This window comes from Rhamphochromis sp. 'chilingali', assembly GCF_963969265.1.
Source record: "Rhamphochromis sp. 'chilingali' genome assembly, chromosome: 17".
NCBI classification, from domain to species: Eukaryota; Metazoa; Chordata; class Actinopteri; order Cichliformes; family Cichlidae; genus Rhamphochromis; species Rhamphochromis sp. 'chilingali'.
In genome coordinates, this window is record NC_137944.1 from 17,769,124 (window position 1) to 17,787,122 (window position 17,999).

At 43.2% G+C, this 17,999-nt stretch overlaps 2 protein-coding genes across 2 annotated transcripts; both read right to left on the minus strand.

The window, feature by feature from the left end:
* Positions 1 to 865: 865 nt before the first annotated feature.
* On the minus strand, positions 866 to 9,873 carry wasf2 (WASP family member 2). The gene is made up of 9 exons (XM_080862404.1): positions 9,727 to 9,873; positions 8,500 to 8,665; positions 8,156 to 8,290; positions 7,865 to 8,018; positions 6,601 to 6,718; positions 6,337 to 6,458; positions 5,141 to 5,296; positions 4,376 to 4,845; positions 866 to 2,306 (listed from the first exon to the last, which is right to left on the minus strand). The coding sequence occupies exons 2-9, from the start codon at positions 8,630 to 8,632 to the stop codon at positions 2,146 to 2,148; spliced, it is 1,449 nt and encodes a 482-aa protein (XP_080718530.1). The 5' UTR covers positions 8,633 to 8,665; positions 9,727 to 9,873; the 3' UTR covers positions 866 to 2,145.
* A 1,431-nt stretch (positions 9,874 to 11,304) lies between these two features.
* Positions 11,305 to 17,999, minus strand: LOC308384075 (putative methyltransferase-like protein 24). The gene is made up of 5 exons (XM_080862405.1): positions 17,509 to 17,999; positions 16,532 to 16,630; positions 14,810 to 14,946; positions 14,375 to 14,642; positions 11,305 to 12,398 (listed from the first exon to the last, which is right to left on the minus strand). The coding sequence occupies exons 1-5, from the start codon at positions 17,830 to 17,832 to the stop codon at positions 12,093 to 12,095; spliced, it is 1,134 nt and encodes a 377-aa protein (XP_080718531.1). The 5' UTR covers positions 17,833 to 17,999; the 3' UTR covers positions 11,305 to 12,092.

Genomic DNA, 17,999 nt, shown 5'->3' on the forward strand with positions numbered 1-17,999 from the left:
TACTGAGCTGTCCTGGCTGGTGGCCATCTTGGGACAAAAGATACTGTTTGTGCTGTGTACCTCATTCTCAGTCAACTGTAGCTTCACTGGATTCCCAGAAGAAAACAATCACAGAAATACTATATGTGTATTATACATATATAAATATATATATATATATATATAAAACAGACTTGATGAGTATCGGCACTTTACAACAGGATTGGAGAGATTATAAATAGAAGCCTTTCACAGTGTAATGACATGTGATCCAAAGCCTGAGTTCATTTACTTGAATGTCTGCAAAGCAACATGTTCTATAATGTTGAGAGTATATTTTGCACATGTTGTTAAAGGCACTTTGAAACATACTGACAGTATGTTCGAGTTGCACAACCATTTTTAAAAAAATTTTTTTTTAAAAATGAATATTTTATACTGGTGAATAATAAATGATTTTTTTCTACCAAGTGACGTCATCCTTCTTCACTGCTAGCAGGGCTTTTAGTGCTTGTCTCTTTCCATCTCTCACTCTTTAACTCGGACCGCTGCTGCTGTTCCTGTATCTTAAATTATTTCGTGTTCGAAGCAATGGGCGATGTTATTACCGTCCTGGAGCACCCACTGCATCCTTGAAGCAGCCGTGGCATGAGAATGCGGCGATTATGCAAGAGGTTTCTCTCTCCTCCTACCAGTTTTCTGAAAATTTATGCAGTCAGTTCGTTTTCACACTCTCTACGCACGCGGCACCGAGGGCTATGAAAGGTGTCCAGCAAAGACATAAAGAGGATGAGTCACTGGAAGCCTGAGCAGAGCTTTTTTTTCCCTCCTTCAAGGTTTAACCTCTCACTTAAGACATCATAGCACACACACCAAACACTGAACAGTCAGTGAAATTCACTCTCTTTATTGAACGAACTAATCATTTGGAAATTTAAGGCAGGAGAAGCAGATCTTTGGCTAAGCATGCCGTGTCATGGTGCATTAACACAGACAGACTTAAAAGAAAAGGCACTTTAATAAAAAAAAAAAAGTGGTCCACATTAAACAGTCAGTTCATTGGACTCATCATCATAGTTTTGGAGAAAGCTGACAGGAACCTGTATTGCTAACCAAATTAAGGCACAGACACTGAAATTCAGTATAAAAAGGCACTGTGATTAAAGCAACAAATTCTAGTTGATCCCCAGAAAATCTCAGAATACAATTGCAGGAAGAAAAACATAAGAAAAGTAAAATACATTAGCTAAAAAAATAACATTAAAAATAAAAATCAAGTTATTAATGTTAATTTCTGCATATGTTAAGTATGGCAAACTTATCCAACACTCCTGGTGTCTGACATCAGCCAATACCTCTCTCCTTATCTCACTGAATAATTAATTACTGAGTTTGTTTATGAGCTACAACCACAAGACAAAGGTTCTCATGAAACCACTTAAAAAACAAAGAAAAAGTGAGAAGACAAAATACAAAATGTAATAAAAACTGTGCTTTGGGATTTAAAGTGATTGAATTAATAATCCATAGATATAAACTTTACATCCGTATCACATAATCTATGAAGAAGCTTGTCTTTCCATCGATACATATAACTACTGTGAACTGAAGCTGTTGCACGTGTGTGTGTGCTTGTGTTCGATTTTACTCTCTATTATCTGTTGCCATAATGCACCACAGCCACTAAAAACCAGGCTTTAAGCCCTCAGCAAAGGATACCTGACTGTAACAGACACGCAGAGAGAGGCGGAGGTGATGCATTTAGGCACGCGCTCAGGAGAGACGTGCCTCACATCACATAGCGCTCTTGCATCAATAACAGCCGTGTGTCATCCAATGAGAATTAATGGCAAACTAGGACAAAACCAGACACGCTCGCTCCATTTATAATTCTGACATAAATTATTTTGAATATATACGTGACCGGATCGAGGAATGTGATTTGAAATTGGTCACAAGCAAATACAACATGCACACGTCCTCTCAAAGTGACCAGCTTTCACACAAAAAATACACAGACCTCTGTGCTGTTTGTACTTGAAGGCTGGAATCTGAATGGGAATGCACAGGTGTTTTCTAAGACTGAGGAAGAAAACAAACAAACAACCACACACACACAGACAGACACAAACACGCACACGGTAGTGAGAGGAAAAAGGATGGCGATCAATCGGACCAGTCATCGTCCTCTCCGAACTCGGAGGAGTCGTCCTCGCTGTCGCTGCACTCCACGGCGATACGGCGCGACAGGATGGCGGCCACATCGTTGCCGAAGTGATCCCTCTTCTCCTGCTCCCGCTGTTCCTCCACCTTCCGCAGGTTGAAACCTGAAAGCGTGTTAAACGGTTTAAAGGCGTGTTCAACATCTGAGTAATCTTTATCCAGCTTAACTCTGTCATTATTTAGGTCATTCATAGAAAAACGCTGTCATCACTGACTATCAGGGTAATCAGGGAGCTGGCAGATAGTAGTCACAAATCATGTATGGCACTTGAAGGAAAGAGTCCACATACTCAATACTTAAAATGCAGTTTTTAAGTATTTAATATCATTCGAGACCAGCACACATTGTCTTTTTAAAAGCTGAACGTGTTACCTAAGGTCCTTGACTTAATTAATTACAGCTCAGTGGCATAATTCATTTCCTCCTCTGCCCTCTTCCCTGCTGTGCTGATACAGAGACATACTGTTTCCAGATAATGGTTTGAGGCGAGTGGGAGTTGACTGCAGCGTTAAAGTCTACAACAAATCAACTAGTTTAAGATAAACAGCTCATAAAGCTCAACAATAACACATGATTAGCATATCATTTTGTATGTATCACAGGATGATGAGAACCGTATGGTTGTGAAGAGGGAGTATCAGTTTGACTGCAGAGCTGGAGGAGTCAAGGACATCACACTTATTTATGTAAGCCGCAACATGTTGTGGAGAAAATACTCACTGCCGAGTGGAGAAAACAAAAAACAAACCCAAAAACAAACAAACAAACCATTCAGGGTTTTGAAGGACTTTTCTTGTCAGCAGCCTTGATTCAAATTAATGGTTAAAACGCTCAAAATAGCCACTTTATTCACCTGCTGTTAATGTAAATGTCTCATTAGCCAATCACATGACCATAACCAAAAAACATTTACCTGGCACAGCTGTTGATGCCAGAGTACTTCAGAAACTGCTGATCTACTGGGATTTCCCCAAACAACCATCTCTAGGGCTTAAAACACTGAAGAAATGTTTCCTGGTCTGAGTTTTGATTTCCGACTTTGGGCCCGTAATTACCAGCCGATCGTTATTCAGCACAGTCTAGCCAAGTACTGTTGCTGACCATGTCCATGTTCATGACCAGAGTGTAACACATCATGTCACAAAGCTCAAATCATCTCAAACTGGCTTCTTGAACATGAGTTCACGGTTTGTAGGTCCCTGTTTTTTTTTTTTTTTTATGCATGCCACTTTGTTTATACTCCTGCTCAAACGTATCACACTGTTTCACTCACTGACAGCTGGGAGTAAAAATGTGTCAAAAAACAGCGGCAGGCAGCAGGGACCAAATTAAGTAGTAAACATTGCAGGATTCAAATTTTTTTTTCTCCAATCTGCTTTGTAAATGTTTCGCAAGTAAGGGAATGCACAGACAAAGTAAATGGTGACATGTCAGTGTGCACAAACGCAGAGCATATATCTTCTTTACTCTTTGGTAGTTCAAGTATTGTGTTAGTGCTTAAATCTTTATCTGAGAAACTAGCACTGATAATCACGTTTTAGAACAATAGTGGTGTTAAAAGAAAAGGGTGTGCATATCTCACTGCTAGATGTCAGTGGATTGCAGTCAACTGATATCTATTTTCTCACATTTCCCAATTCAAGTGCATGAATTAAGCTACGGTGGCTGTTGTAGGACAAAAACAACAACTCTGGAGTGTTTTGTTCAGAGGGAAAGTGTGCTTTTTAAGACTCTTTAACCATGTCAGCTGTTTGAAGATGAGAGGGCTGCATGTCTAATCTCCTGCCAAGAAGTAATTTTGAAAATACCAGGAATAAATAAGCATGTTTTTGCACTTTTTCCTGATTTACAGCCCTGACTTCAATTTAGGAGATGAGGCCTGATGTGAGGAGGAACAGATGATGCTTTATTTAGATGCCACTGCTGTTGTCTCTTCATGTTTTCATTACTTTGGTGAAGGGGCCCTGTTCTCCCGTGATAAAAGATAAGTCTGATCTTTTATATCTTGATTCTGACACAAATTAAAGTTTGCGACACAAGAACGCCTACAAGTTAATTCTTCATGGTTCGTTATATATGTATGTTTGCTATGTGTTGCATGTTTTATTTGTTTCCCATGTTTGACACTTTGGTCCGGCCCATGAGGCCCGAGGTGTTCCTGCGGTGCTTTACCTTGTCGGATGGCCTGCAGCAGGTCACTGCGAGCGTCACTGACGGGCTCTGGCTGAGGTTTGGGAGCAGAACAGGCTGTTACCCCGCCAGAAGGTGGCGGACGAGGAGCAGAACTTTCGAAAGGTGGTGGAGGAGGACCGGGGGGAGGCGGTGGAGGAGGTGGTGGCGGTGGACCCCCGCCTGCAGGCATAGGTGGTGGAGGAGGGATGGCGGACATAGATGGGGGAGGAGGGGGAGCAGGTGGAGCGGAAGAGGAGAAGAAGGGAGGGGGAGAAGGTGGGGTGTCAAAGCCAGAGGGAGGTGGGGGAATCCCAAAACCAGAAGGTGGAGGAGGGGGAGGAGGTGCAGGGGGAGGAGAGAGACTTGGGCGGGAGTTGTTCGGGGAAGAAGCATTGGGGGGAGCTGGGGGAGGGTGGCTTGGACTCAGCATGCTGACACGCTTCTGGGTGGGTGCTCCATCGTTACCATACCTGTAAGTGATGGAGAGGAAGTTGGAGGTATAAAGGATAATATAAACGGCATAATGGAGCCTTCACTTCCCTCCATTAACCTGCAATTTGTGTGCAGCTGCTTCCAGAGCAGCTCCTATTCATTAAAGAATCACAAAGTCAAAGACTATAATCCGTTTAGCTTCAGCTCAGAAGGCGCGTATAGGATTTCAGTGTAGCTGTACGTGTGGCTGTACTTTCACTACATGTTTGCACGGGTGGTGGTGCAATGTGTGGAGCATGTGTGGGCCGGTATGTATGATGTTACAGTACTTACGCCATGTCCGGAGGCGGAGGAGGCAATTCATCGGGACCGGGAGGAGGAGGAGGCGAGCCAGGATCATAAGCATAGGAGTTTGTGCTAAGCTCAAGGCTTTCAGAGTTGAAGCCCTCCCCAGATCCAATACTTCCATTCAGGCCCTCAGAAGAATTCCTTATAAGAAATGAGACATCGCTGTGAGCCCAAAAATAAACCAGACCACAAGTAACAAATAATAAGAAACACGGACGTGACTAGCATTTTGTGCTCAGGCCGCATCTGTTTATGCGCATTTATAACAATTTCATAGACGTGCCAAACGCATTTTAAAGCAGCAGAAACAGATTGTTACACAAAGTGTTGAGAGAGAATAGCTTGTTCTTCACCTATACAGCTTGTCAGGAAATCGGACTTTTTCTCCTTATCAGGCCTGCTGTGAGGCTGATGAAACACTGCAGGAGCTGAATCAGCAAAACTTCCCATTTTGGTAAAAAGAATATAATCCAAAACGAGGAATTTAGGACTCTTTGATGTTATTATAATGGGTACTATTAACTAATTTGTGCACATATATCTGTTGTATTCATTCTTTTAATTATAATATATATTAAAATTAAAACACACACACACACACACACACACACACACACACACACACACACACACACACACACACACACACACACACACACACACACACACACACACACACACACACACACACACACACACACACATAAAAGTATGCAACAGTATTAGTACCATCAAGAACAGGGCCCAGTGTGACTCACACATTTGTTTACTGCAATTTTCCAATGACGGCCAGCTCTACACCCAACCCCCCGAGAACATTTTCTGACAGGACATACCATCCAAACCACTGTGTACAGATCCAGTGATAAAAGGGGAAAGAATGAGCAAAATAATGTCTCATCTGTTTTTTTACTTTGTAAAGAGAAACAATAGATTTTTATTGTATTAATTAAATGATTTATAAGATGCTTGAAATCCACATTAAAGCCTACTGGGTATGTCAGGGCTCAGAGCCACTGCAGCCTTGTGGATGACGCTGGATGAAAATGATTGATGTTTTGTGATGGACTATTGTGAAGATATTATTTTACTATAATTCGACTTTGATGGTTTTTGTTCTTTTGATTCCTGGTCAGTGTTAATGACTGATAAACAAAAAGGAGGCATCTCAGAAAACTTACATCAAGTCAGACTTTGGTACAACAAACTCCTCTCCCATCTTACGCCGTTCCCATTCATCCTTTCTGGTCTTGATCTTTCGAGGATTGAGGGTCCGTTGGTTCAGATGGTCTTTCTTTTCCTTCTGCTCATTAAGGAGACGGTTTAAAAAGTGCAAGATTAGCACTGGATTCGAACATTTTCATGTGATGTGACTAATTGTAGATTGCTTTTACTTGTGTAATGACTCATGTCTTTGTGCGTATGAGGGTGTTTAGGAGTCTCACTCTGTGCTTGCGTTTCTCCTTCATGATGTCCTTGGTGTCCTGCAGCATCTTCTCCTTCCACAGGTCAAAGAAGTAGGAGGAATCGGTGTAAAACTTTAGGGCCTCCTTCCCGTCGTCTCTGTAGACAACAATTTACAGACATTAATAATTATTTCTAGGTATCAGTTGCACAATGTGCCATCTTACAAGTATGAAAAAAAAAACAGTGTTAGTTAAAAGATGGTTATCTGGCATGTGTGTTAGTCTTAAGACGCCAGTAAACTTCCCTTTTTAAAAGAAAACTTCACTAAAAATACATTAATGTCTTTAGTCACATCCAGATCACACCGCACGGATAAATCATTGTCCGTAAAGAATGATCAGAGTCAAATTATCACCACATTTACATTCAAACCAGGAACAGCTCTACACATTACATTTAACATTGCCTTCTGATTATTCACACTTCAGATGACATATGACATATCGTGCCTTGTAAATGATCTACACTCACAGATATCTTAGCTTGTGACTAAAGACGCTTTACATGCATCCATCCGTCCCTTTTTCCCCCCACTTATCTAGGCTGGAGCCTATCCCAACTACTACACAGCAAAAGGCAGTGTACACCCTGGACAGGTTGCCAATCAGGGCTCCCGCAGAGAGACAACGATTCACAGTCACATTCACACCCACAGTTGATTCGTAATCAACAATTAACATGAAATGCATGTCTTTTGACTGTGGGAGGAAGCCGGAGCAGCTGGAGAGAACCCAGGCAATGGTGCTAACCACGACACCGCCATACTGCCCTCTGGGGTTATTTCCCACAGAATATCTTTCCACAATCAATTGATTGGTGGGTTATTTAACAGCAAAAGCAACAAGTGTGGCTTGTCAAACAGCTGCCAGAATTAAAACCCCAAAACTGCCTGGACTTAAAGAGGTTACACACTAAAAACAAAACAACAGGGAAAACTATGGCGTCGACACCATAATTCTCTAGGATTTTGTAACGGCGTACTATGCGTTTTCTAGTGTAAAACTGCCATTCGTGTTAGACTGAGCCTCCTTAAATCAAACCTAATACTGCCCAGACACCTCCGAGACCCTCTCCTTGATAAGAAGCACATGTAACAGGGGTAAGCTTAAATAATGCACATTACAAGAATCTCCCATGCATGTGTGTTTCCATATGGGCACATGTGCTTGCACGTGTTCTTGTTATTCACTGCTGGAGCTGCTGCAGTGGGTAAATATGAGCTTGGCCTGTGCAGCATCTTACCGGTATACGCTGAGCTGGTTGAGCGGTGGAGGAGGATCGCAGGTCGTGTAAGTGTCTTGTACAGGCATTGGCAGAGATGGCCTGGTGAAGAGCTGCTGGTCCTGGGTCAGACTGCTTTTAAAAGCCTTCTTTGCAGTGATTCCATGCAAAGAAACTGAGAGAAACAGACCGGCAATGTTTTAAACATGTATTGTGTTCATTAGATTCTCTGCAAAGGAGGTTTCAAACCAATACTCTACACTGATACCAGTATAAGTAGTAACGTTAACAGTAAAATGTGCAAGTACATACCCTCCTCTTCTTTGGGGTCCAGCTGGGTGACTTTAACCTGCAGGCGATCCACTCTTTCTCCAAGCGAGCTCACCCTGCCGGCAAATTCTCCAGCCTGAACAAACAGCTCCCCGAACACGTCCTCTGCATATTTGCCTGCACGCGTGCACACACACACACACAAGTTTCTCACTTGCACCAATTAAAGGATTTATCTCACGCATGCATAGCCAATGAAAATTCACATCTACATAAAAATGCATTAACTTTTTTTTTAAAACAATAAAGATCCATGTAATACATATTCATAACTGCTCATTAACCATTCATACACACACTGACACCCGAGCATAACAGAAGCTTACTGAGGCTGCCGAGCTGGCGGATGATGTTGGCCAGGCTTATGTTGGTGACACATTCCAGCTCACTGCGGATGTTAGAAGGAATGGGATGGCGACAAATATGCCGCGGCTCTATATTCCTCGTCACCAGAGGCATGGTGGGGTGTGCTGGGGGTAGGGCAGCCCAACCCTGTTGGAAAAGGAGAGGTAGGTCAGGGGAGTGAAAAACATATAAATGTAATCAAATTAATATTCAATTTTACTATACTTTTGCACCCAATGAGCACCTATTTTCATTATGACACGACTGTGAACTGGTCCTAAATAAGTCACATGAGACAGACAGAGCTAAAGCAGAAGCAAAACTATGCCTTCGCTCCACCCATCGAGCATGCACCACCCACCCGGTTTAGAGTGGACAAATCTAAAATGTCCAAAATAGCAAAGAGCAGAACTAGGTGGATTTGTGATTTCCGCACTGCTTAGAGCAGTGGAAACACATCACGTTATTTTAAACAGATTAGTCAGGGCAGCCGTGTGAGCTCACGCAGTGCAGTAACTCCACAGTGTCCAGACTGAATAAGATAAGCAAACGACAGTTCCTATTAAGGGGTCAGAGATTTGCAGTGACTGCAGACTCTCCCTGCTTTCAACACAGTGCGGCCTTGATTTTGGTTTACTCTCTAAGTACACCCTGTTTTGACTGCTGTTGCCCATTGCAGCTGCCTAATTACAAGTTTTTTCCTGTTGGTGGTGAATCATGGCATAAATGTTACTGTGTGTAGAAAAGGAAAGAAAAAGAAAGCGGGAAAAATGGAGGGTCGCTACCTTCGTACCTCGGGATGTGTATATTATTACCAAGCTACCTGGAGGATTTAGTGATTAATCATGAATGAAGGAATGCGTCCATTTCAGGCTTAGAGGCTTGTTCGTCACTGACAGGTCGCCCACTCTGCCTTTGACAAAGTGCTATTAGCTAGCTTTACTGCACTTTTCCCCCCAACTTTACACCGAGCTCCTAACTTTCTCTGACGTGAGTAAATACGTGGTAAAAAAAAAAAAAAAGACGGGTTACACTTTTTTTGCGCCACTAACTTAACTTAAATGGAATAAATGTAACTTGGGATCTCGGCCTTCTCAGAGCAGGAAGTAACTTCTAGGCGTCTCTTATATCGAAGGAAAAGCCAAACAAACGTACATTTACGCCACTCGCTTAAACAAAACAACACACAACAAAGACATTTCACTTACCGTCAAACCTGGTAACCTTAGGCGTCTCTTTATACAGCCCTACAATTGTTATTGTCTCAAGATTTTTCTTAAGAAATGTTGTTCGGTACTGTATGCGGGACCGAGCTAAACAGATCGCCCAAGTCCCGGGGTTGCGAACTTCTGATTGGTCGAGCGGCGGAGTTCTTTGAAGCTGATTGGCTGCTGGGCCTGTCACCTGCTATAACCGAGAACAGGATGTGGAAATTGCAACGTAAAAAGCGCAACTCCACCCAAACTAGTGGCAAACATCTGTCCGCAATTTACGTAAGAGAGGGTGGAGGCAGCGGCACATTCCAACGTGCGCTCAAGCGAGTTGGAACGCGTCCGAGGAATGACTGGCATTAGCTTCCATGGATAAAATGTGCTGTGGAGAAAAGCTCATACCGACAAGCAGGTTGTCCAGTAAGCCTCGGTGAGTGTTAAGTGCCTGCTTAACCTCAGCTCAGCCCGAGCAAACTGCAGAGCTTTAAGTTAGCGTGCATCCAGGGAAGACTCAATCACATAGAAGTTGGCGTCACGCCTGTGAATATGTGGTGAATACATTTGAGACAATGTGGTTATTTTAATGTTGCGATGGGCTTCATCTTGCGGTATAGTGCTCACATTTGTTTTGGCATATAAAGTTAACACTGTTACACCCAGCTTCTTTTGTTTTCCTTCATAGATCAAGTGTCCATACAATGTGGTTGGAGGAAATAGACTATCAAAGTAATTTAATTGTTGCACGCTTGTAGACTTTTTTTTCTTTTTACTTTTTTGTGCTGTTTCCCACTATCAAGTCCATGTAAATACCGCACGTAGGTTGATGTGTGCTTCTCTCAAATTATTAAACACAACCTTAGAATACACTCATAAAGACATTAAACCTTGTCATTTGTAAACAACCACAGATTCCAAGATCATCAGTACAAACAATTATATGTGAGTACAAGTTATTGAGATGTGTCACCACTTTGCCAAGGCCTGGAAGAAGCCCCGAACTGTCACCCTCAGTGACAGGACACTGGTTAGGATGTTCAGGAATAATCCAAGAACCACCGAGGCTCAAGCCTACTGCGATCTGGAAACTGCAGAAACACCAGTGTCACTGTCCACAGTGAAGCATCACCATGGACTGAGAAGGTGCTTACCAAGAAAGAAGCCCCTGCTCCAAAATCTTCAAGCTCAACTTAAATTTCCAACTGCCCACATGGACAAACCAAATACCTTCAGAAGAAAGGTTTGATGGTTAAGATGGTCAATGGACAAGATGAAGTTTAAGCTATTTGGTAAAGTTGTAAAGAGTAAAGTTGAGGCTCTCAAACCAAACAACACTGTACTTGTACCAGCGGTTACGGATGATGGTGGCAGCGTCATGCTTCGGGCTGTTTGTTGCCAGTGGTACCATCAAATTCTTCAACTTCACCTCAAATCAACAGCTAAACGGTTGAAACGTGGACAATATTGGATGTCTCAACAGGAAAAATCATATCAAACACATAACGGTTTTTGGAATGGATAAAGCTATAATAAATATAGGAAAATATGGGTGAATATATAAAACAAATTGTGAGATAATTCTTTTTAATTCAATTCAGTTTTATTTATATTGTGCAACATTGAAACAACAGTTGCCTCAAGGTGTTTATCTTCCACAGGACACAAATTATAGGTGCTCTGACACACCTGACCCATTGCATTACAACCAGTCACTAACAGAGTAACCCTTATTTGGAATTTAATGTGGTGTAAATTCAGGTTTTAAACTGCAACTTGATTGTTTTCCTCTAATACATCATCACAGTATACACACCCAGTTTACGATAAAAGCTCTTCTTCGATGTAAAATTTTATTGCACGTATAAGTAATTAAGGCTTACAGTGATGTACTCAAAGAAGTTAACCTGTTGGATCAGACTCGGGTCAAAGGGTTGCATTTTGGGATTCATTGGTAAAAACAAAACAAAACACAGCTTTATGGTACAACTGTAAAATAAAGAATAGCCTGTCAGACAGTTGTTTTGCATTCAGAAATAGTTGGAACATATATACGTCCTTTGTGACACAGTACAGTCTATATGAGTTGAAAATAGTTGTTATTATTTGGCCTCTAACTTGGTTAAAACAACAAGCCCTTCTTCTTCTCAGTATTTGGATACAAGAAAATGCTGTTTTAAACATAAATACAGTTTCTATTTCAGAGTTGGCTGTACCCTTTAGCTGCAGATTTCTTCATGTCCACTAGAGGGAGTTGTCATGTGAAGAACTGTGTATGCCTGAAATCCCAGGAAAAACAGGAAACTTCACTAGCTGCTTCCCCCTCTTTGGATAATGTGTGCGCAGCTTCATCCAGCAGTGTGTGAGTCTCAGTGTTGTGTGTTTACCCAGCTGAGTGTGTAGGAGCTGTGAGCATTTGCTACTGTCTGTTTAAGGACACTGTGACCCTCTCCTGCAGAGCTGTGAACCAGCTTGAGTCCACAAGCTTGAAGACCTTGAAGGACACTGAACCAATAGCGGAGCACTTCCTCATCCCTTCCGCCCACCTCAAACCCTGCCCACTGCAGGTGCACCTTAGCAACAAGATGGTGGACATTCTGTAGAGTTCCTGCCTCGATCCAATTCTGAAAAACGCGCCACTCGCCGCTTAGCAGGTCAGCATACAGGAAGTGAACCTAAGGAGAAGAAAGAACAGAGGAAAGTACGGCTCTGGTCTAGCACCTCCCCACCCTCCCAAGCACATAGGAAGCCTAAGTTAGCAAAACACCAGATACAGAACAAAGCAGGCTTTTAGCAACAACAGAAAAGACACTGATTAAGTCAGGAACAGAATTTCCTGTCAGCATGCAAAAGCACTGTAAAAAAAAACGGCTTTATCAGCTGATCTGAATTGGGATGGTACTGAAATCAGCTCAGCTTTACTAAGAACAATTCCCAGCACCGTCTATATGTTTAATGATAGTTTATTAGGATATATTCATGCTATGAGGGGGGCTGTGGCTCAGCAGATAGAACAGGTCTTCTGCCAATCCCTGCATCCCCTAGTCTGTATGTCAAACTGAACCCAGAGTTTCGCCCGATGCATCCGTTGGAGTGTGAACATATATGTGAATGGGTGACCAGGCTTGTAATGAGAAAGTGTTCTGAATGTTCAAAATATCAGTTCATTTACCATATTACTACTTTCCATAGTGGCCCTGCTGCTTTGTAATCATACAATCATATACAGTCAAATATTGATTAATAGAATTATTAGCTGCAGTTCTTGGAGAAATCGCTTGCAGCTCACTTGCAACTGTTGAAAATACATCCTTACAAGCTAAAAAGTCACAAAATAGAACAATACGTAAAATGTTGAGTCTGTTGCCCTCCCCGTTTAGCATGCAGCAGAAATTAGTACTAGGAATTTTAGCCCACTCTTCTTTGAAGAGTAGTTTTAATTCAGTCACATTGGAGGGGTTTGTAGTTCTTAAGATGCTGTTCCGGGTTCTTTTGTGACCTCCTGGATGAGTCGTTGATGCGCTCTTGGGGTAATTTTGGTAGACCGGCCAATCCTAGGAAGGTTCACCACTGCTCCAAGTTTTCTCCATTTGTGAATAATGACTCTCATCATGGTTCACTGGAGACCCAAAACTTTAGAAATGGCTTTGATATGCGTCAATGACTTTGTTTCACAGTTGCTTCCTTAGATTGTGAAGTGAACGTGTCATGTTCACTTCACTTTGTTAGACAGGCCGTATTTAAGTGATTTTTTTGATTCAACGGGTCTGAGTGTAATCAGAACTGAGTGTGACAAGTAAAATTGAACTCAGCTTTCACAAAAAATCTGGTTAATCACAGTAGATTTAATTAACAGCACTGTCGGTCATAAATGTCGGAACAACTGAGCCACACAGGTTTAAAAGCTGGCAATGGCAGCCACTTGTGTAGTCTGCGTCATGGGCTCTACATACTTGAACCAAATTTGGATCAAACTGGAGGCAATCAGGCACTGAAGCAGTCAGAATTGATTTGCTTGTCCAATCAGGGGGAAACAATACATGAAACCTCTAATTAAACACATGAGCAGTGTCCTGAGTTGTCCAAACATCTTGTGCACCACGTTTGGTTATTTTTGGATGAAATCTGAATAACAGAAAGTCAAAAGTGTTAACAAATGCAACAAATGTGCACGGTCTGTATCAATCTCCTCTGCGTCATCCACTGAATCCAGACAGCTGTGTTCGAATTTTCCTTGTCCATCTAACAGCGAGAAAGTTTAGCCCCCCCCCCCAAAATTTAACCCACTCATTTGATCATTTCTCCACCTATGGTGGCGCTATTGCTTACATGAAGCTATTGTATATTTTAATTCCATGCTGTGGCACTAAGTAGTTATAGATGAACGTATTGGACTGCTTGCTATTCTGTCACCCCGCATATAATCAAACTCCAGGTATGCAGTTCCCTCTTGTGGCTGCAGGAAGCAATTGGGTGATTCATTCACTTAAACTGTTGCCATGGTAGCCAGAGATGGCGCAGAGCCCTGTTGCTATGGGAACATCTGAGTAAAAGAGCTTTCAGGGTATGTTGGGGTGAAAAGACTCTAAGGTATGTTTGTTTGGCACTGTTTCTCTACATTTCAGTGTGTGTGCATGCGTGCGTGTCTTACTGTGTGATGTCCCAGAGCTGCCATGATGTCTGCCAGTGTCTGAGAAACACCACCCGGGTTTCCTCTCCTCTTGTGCGCGCGCTTCTTTGGAGCTCGCCACTCAAGCCACATCTTGTGCTGGCTGACCACGCCTCCATTGCCATGGTTACTAGCCAAACTGTTGCCAAGGTGACCACCAGATGCATTAGAGTTGCTGGGATCAAAACAGTGTATTTCACATCCCAGCCCCGACACAGTCTTCAGAAAGTCTGCATCTCCCCCATCCATGCTACAGAGACAAAGACAGACATACAAAGACAGGAAGGAAGGCAAAGGCCGTTTGAACATTATTGCATGCATGATTAAATATGCATTGCATTGTTTATTCCAACTGAACCGGTGATAAGAATGCATAGCAGCACGTGCATTGACATAAGGCTCAGACAAGTGGCACACCTGAAGGAATATGCGACACACGTTTTGTGTGTAGCTGGAAGGAGCCAGTCCTCAGCACACAGCAGCCAATGGGCTGGCGCTGCAGGGCTCTGTGCTGGCTGAGCCCGCCCTGGAGATAAAACCTTGGAGCAGTTCATCTGGGGACAGACAAGAGGAAAGAGTCACATAAGACGGGCTGGATGGAGGTCTGGAAACAGCGCGACACAGAATTAGCATTCAAATGAGAAGAGGGGAAGCTAAGGAAGGAGAAGTTGTTCAGAAAAGTGGCCAGAATTGTGTAATTTGTGAGAACATTGCAGAGTCATGGCTCGAAATAACTTTGAATAAAACAGAATTGTTTAACGATAAACTCATAATTTGATAGCGGCTGTTTAAAAAGGCCACACGTGAGATGCTTTAATTTGTTGCCCTGAATAATTAACGGGGACTGTTTCTGCTTTTGTCTTGTTTTCTGTCACATATGCTGCTCCTGCTTTGTGCTCACATTAAGCACGGTGAAAGTTTCAAGTCATGCAGTCAGGGAAAGTTTAAGGTTTCAAACAGCTCTGTTGTAATGTCACCGACTGGCTATCCTTATACAGTCATCTCAAACACTGATGCCCCACCCACCTGCAATTCAAAACACTTTGTGAGGGGCAGCCAATCACAAGAAAGCTGGCTCTAAGTGAGACACAGAAGGTGAACTAACATGCTTCCCTGAGGTATAGTATGAAATACATAAGAATTCATTTAAGTCTGAGAATAAAAACATGGAGCATTATCAAGCCCCTTTAAATAATACCAAACTAAATCAGCACACTAGGAGCAGTTTTTTAAATTCTTCCATATATAACTTTCCTTCCCAGTTCTCCAGCACTTGGTGTTGCGTAAGTTTTGTCTCTTGTTTGGGAGTTTCCTGTCTGGAACAAAAAGTCCTTACTGGCTCCAGATATGGTAGATTTCTGCTGGCAGCATATTGACAGTGCCTGACTGATCATATTACTGCTATGTTAACCCCCCACACTCGACTGCAGTCAAAGAAGTGTAGTAGTCAAAAAAGTGAAGTTGCTTTTCTTTATTGATTTCTGTTAAGGCTTGGCAAGGTCTAACTCCTGGCTACAAAAATGTGAAGCCCCCACTGAGCTGGAGTGCAGCCTTCAGGGAGTGCGTTATTTATTGGACCAGTGGTTTCCAACCTAAGGGCTGGGACCTCTCCAAGGGGTCAGAAGATAACCCTGGGGGGGGGGGGGGGGGGGGGGGGGGGGGGGGTGTGTCATGAGACCAGATTTTTAAACAGACAGGAAAGATGAAGAAAGCCGTCTGCAAATAAAAACCTGATTTTTCTTCCTTGACTTTTCTCGTGAAATATAGCAGACACTTTTTAAAGGGTCACAAGCCAAAAGTTTGTGCATTCGACATTCGATGTGTATTACTGCACATACAAGTCCTTTATAACTTCAAGTTGTATTCATCCTGTTATTTCTCATTGCTTATCTGTAATCTTGTGAAATGTGTGTTATGCTGTAGGCTTACTATAGTCTCATTGTTCTACAGTCCCGTAAACGGTTAAAAAATTACCAGACTTCAGGTTGCATTACATAAAGTAAATGATGTTAGGGAGTTTTGAAATCACTCTCAGACATTTCAAACCCTCTGATTATTTTTGCTCTTTCAGTTTCGGATAACTTTGTGAAGGAAACATTTTTCACTGCAGCATTTTGGATGGTGCTCTGCGCAGCCTACCTGTGGCCTTGTGATATATGAGATGATTCGATTGAGCTCTGCTGTGAAGGATGGCTCGCCTGCTGCCCACAGCTGCACTTCCAATGCTCTGGGTCCCACCTGGGAACATGCATGACATGTATATTTATATATACTCCAGCGCAAGGAATACCAACACATCCAAGAGAATTCTGAATGTGGTTAAATAATGTATAGGAATAGCAGTAAAGTGTGCGAGTGCCCAGGTAGGAGTGCAGAGGAGCCAGGTCACAGGCACTGACCTCCGTCCTGCTGGTATTTGCCTAAGGCGGTGTAACATACAAACACACGTTTGCACACACAACCCCACCATCACCATCAATCTGCACCCCACCTAACTCAGAATGAACCTTTTGGTCACCATGGCAACCTCTGTGGGGAGCGTGTGTGTGTGTGGGGGGGGGGGGGGGGGAGGTGATGATTCACTAGAATGAGTCAGAGTTTAGCCTTGGGCAGATAAAGAGACAGTGAGAGAAGAGCAGAGTGAAAGCGAGAGGGCGAGAGGAGTGAGAGGTGAAGAGGGGACAGATGCACCTACACACAAACACAGATGGAGGCTGTAGCACTCTGCAGCTGAAGGGCAAAGACAGAAAGACGGGAACAGCTGTCATCTCTCTCTGATGTGGGGTCAGCGCTGAGCTGCGCCCCCTGCCCTCACCTGTCCCATCATGCCTGTAATCATGCAGGGAGTCGTGCACAAACTGGCCCAGCATAATAAATGAACTGGATGAGGACGCCACAGCAGCAGCAGCAGGGTGGCAGTCCTGTTGAATCCCAGTGATCCCAGTATCTGTCTCCCACTTAGTTCATTTTTTAAATTATTTCTAAACTTCATTCATAAATTTAATATATTGGTAATTTAAGTTAAAATTAAAAATGCAAGTCATCCCAAAACATTTACACGTGTACTATAATAAAACATTCCACGCATAAACTTATTTCCCTACTTCTTTACGAACCTGGCGCGAGTGCATCTCGTTCTCGTCCTCGTACGCTCTTGCCCCCTCCCCCCTCCTCTGCCCGTCGTCCACCTCTGCCTCCTCCTCAGCCACACCGGGCGTCCCCCGATGCCGTGAGCTCCGCTTCGGTTGAATGCTGATAACGGAAAAGGCGACCCCTCCGTCCCGCTCCTCTAACCCCATCCACACCCGCGCGACTCCAGGTAAAAGTGACCCGACGACAAGGAGCTGGAGCGCGAGGAGAAACGGTGGGATTAAGAGGAGTAGTACTCCCGAGCGGAGGGAGACACCGCAGCGGCCCCTCCACGGCGCACAGGTCCGCATACCTCCACTTCCGCGACGGCTCCGGCGAACATCTCCGGCGCTGTGCCCTGTGATTTAACTTTTTTTTTTTTTTTTACCCTTTTTTTCGGTTTTCCTGGAGGGCAGAGGAAAGTCCCAGCTGAGAACTCCCCTCCTCCACTTTCCTCCGCGACCTCCTCCTTCTCGTT

Bases quoted from the DNA above. Each gene is read 5' to 3' on its own strand.
- wasf2 (XM_080862404.1), bottom strand. From the start codon at position 8,632: ATGCCTCTGGTGACGAGGAATATAGAGCCGCGGCATATTTGTCGCCAT. The intron at 8,291-8,499 runs GTAAGCTTCTGT...GCACGCGTGCAG, and splicing joins CCGCCAGCTCGGCAGCCTCA to GCAAATATGCAGAGGACGTG. The intron at 6,719-7,864 runs GTAAGATGCTGC...TGTTGTCTACAG, and splicing joins AACCAGCTCAGCGTATACCG to AGACGACGGGAAGGAGGCCC.
- LOC308384075 (XM_080862405.1), bottom strand. From the start codon at position 17,832: ATGCGGACCTGTGCGCCGTGGAGGGGCCGCTGCGGTGTCTCCCTCCGC. The intron at 16,631-17,508 runs GTTCGTAAAGAA...GCATGTTCCCAG, and splicing joins ACGAGATGCACTCGCGCCAG to GTGGGACCCAGAGCATTGGA. The intron at 14,643-14,809 runs GTGTGCCACTTG...TTGTCTCTGTAG, and splicing joins TGTGTCGCATATTCCTTCAG to CATGGATGGGGGAGATGCAG.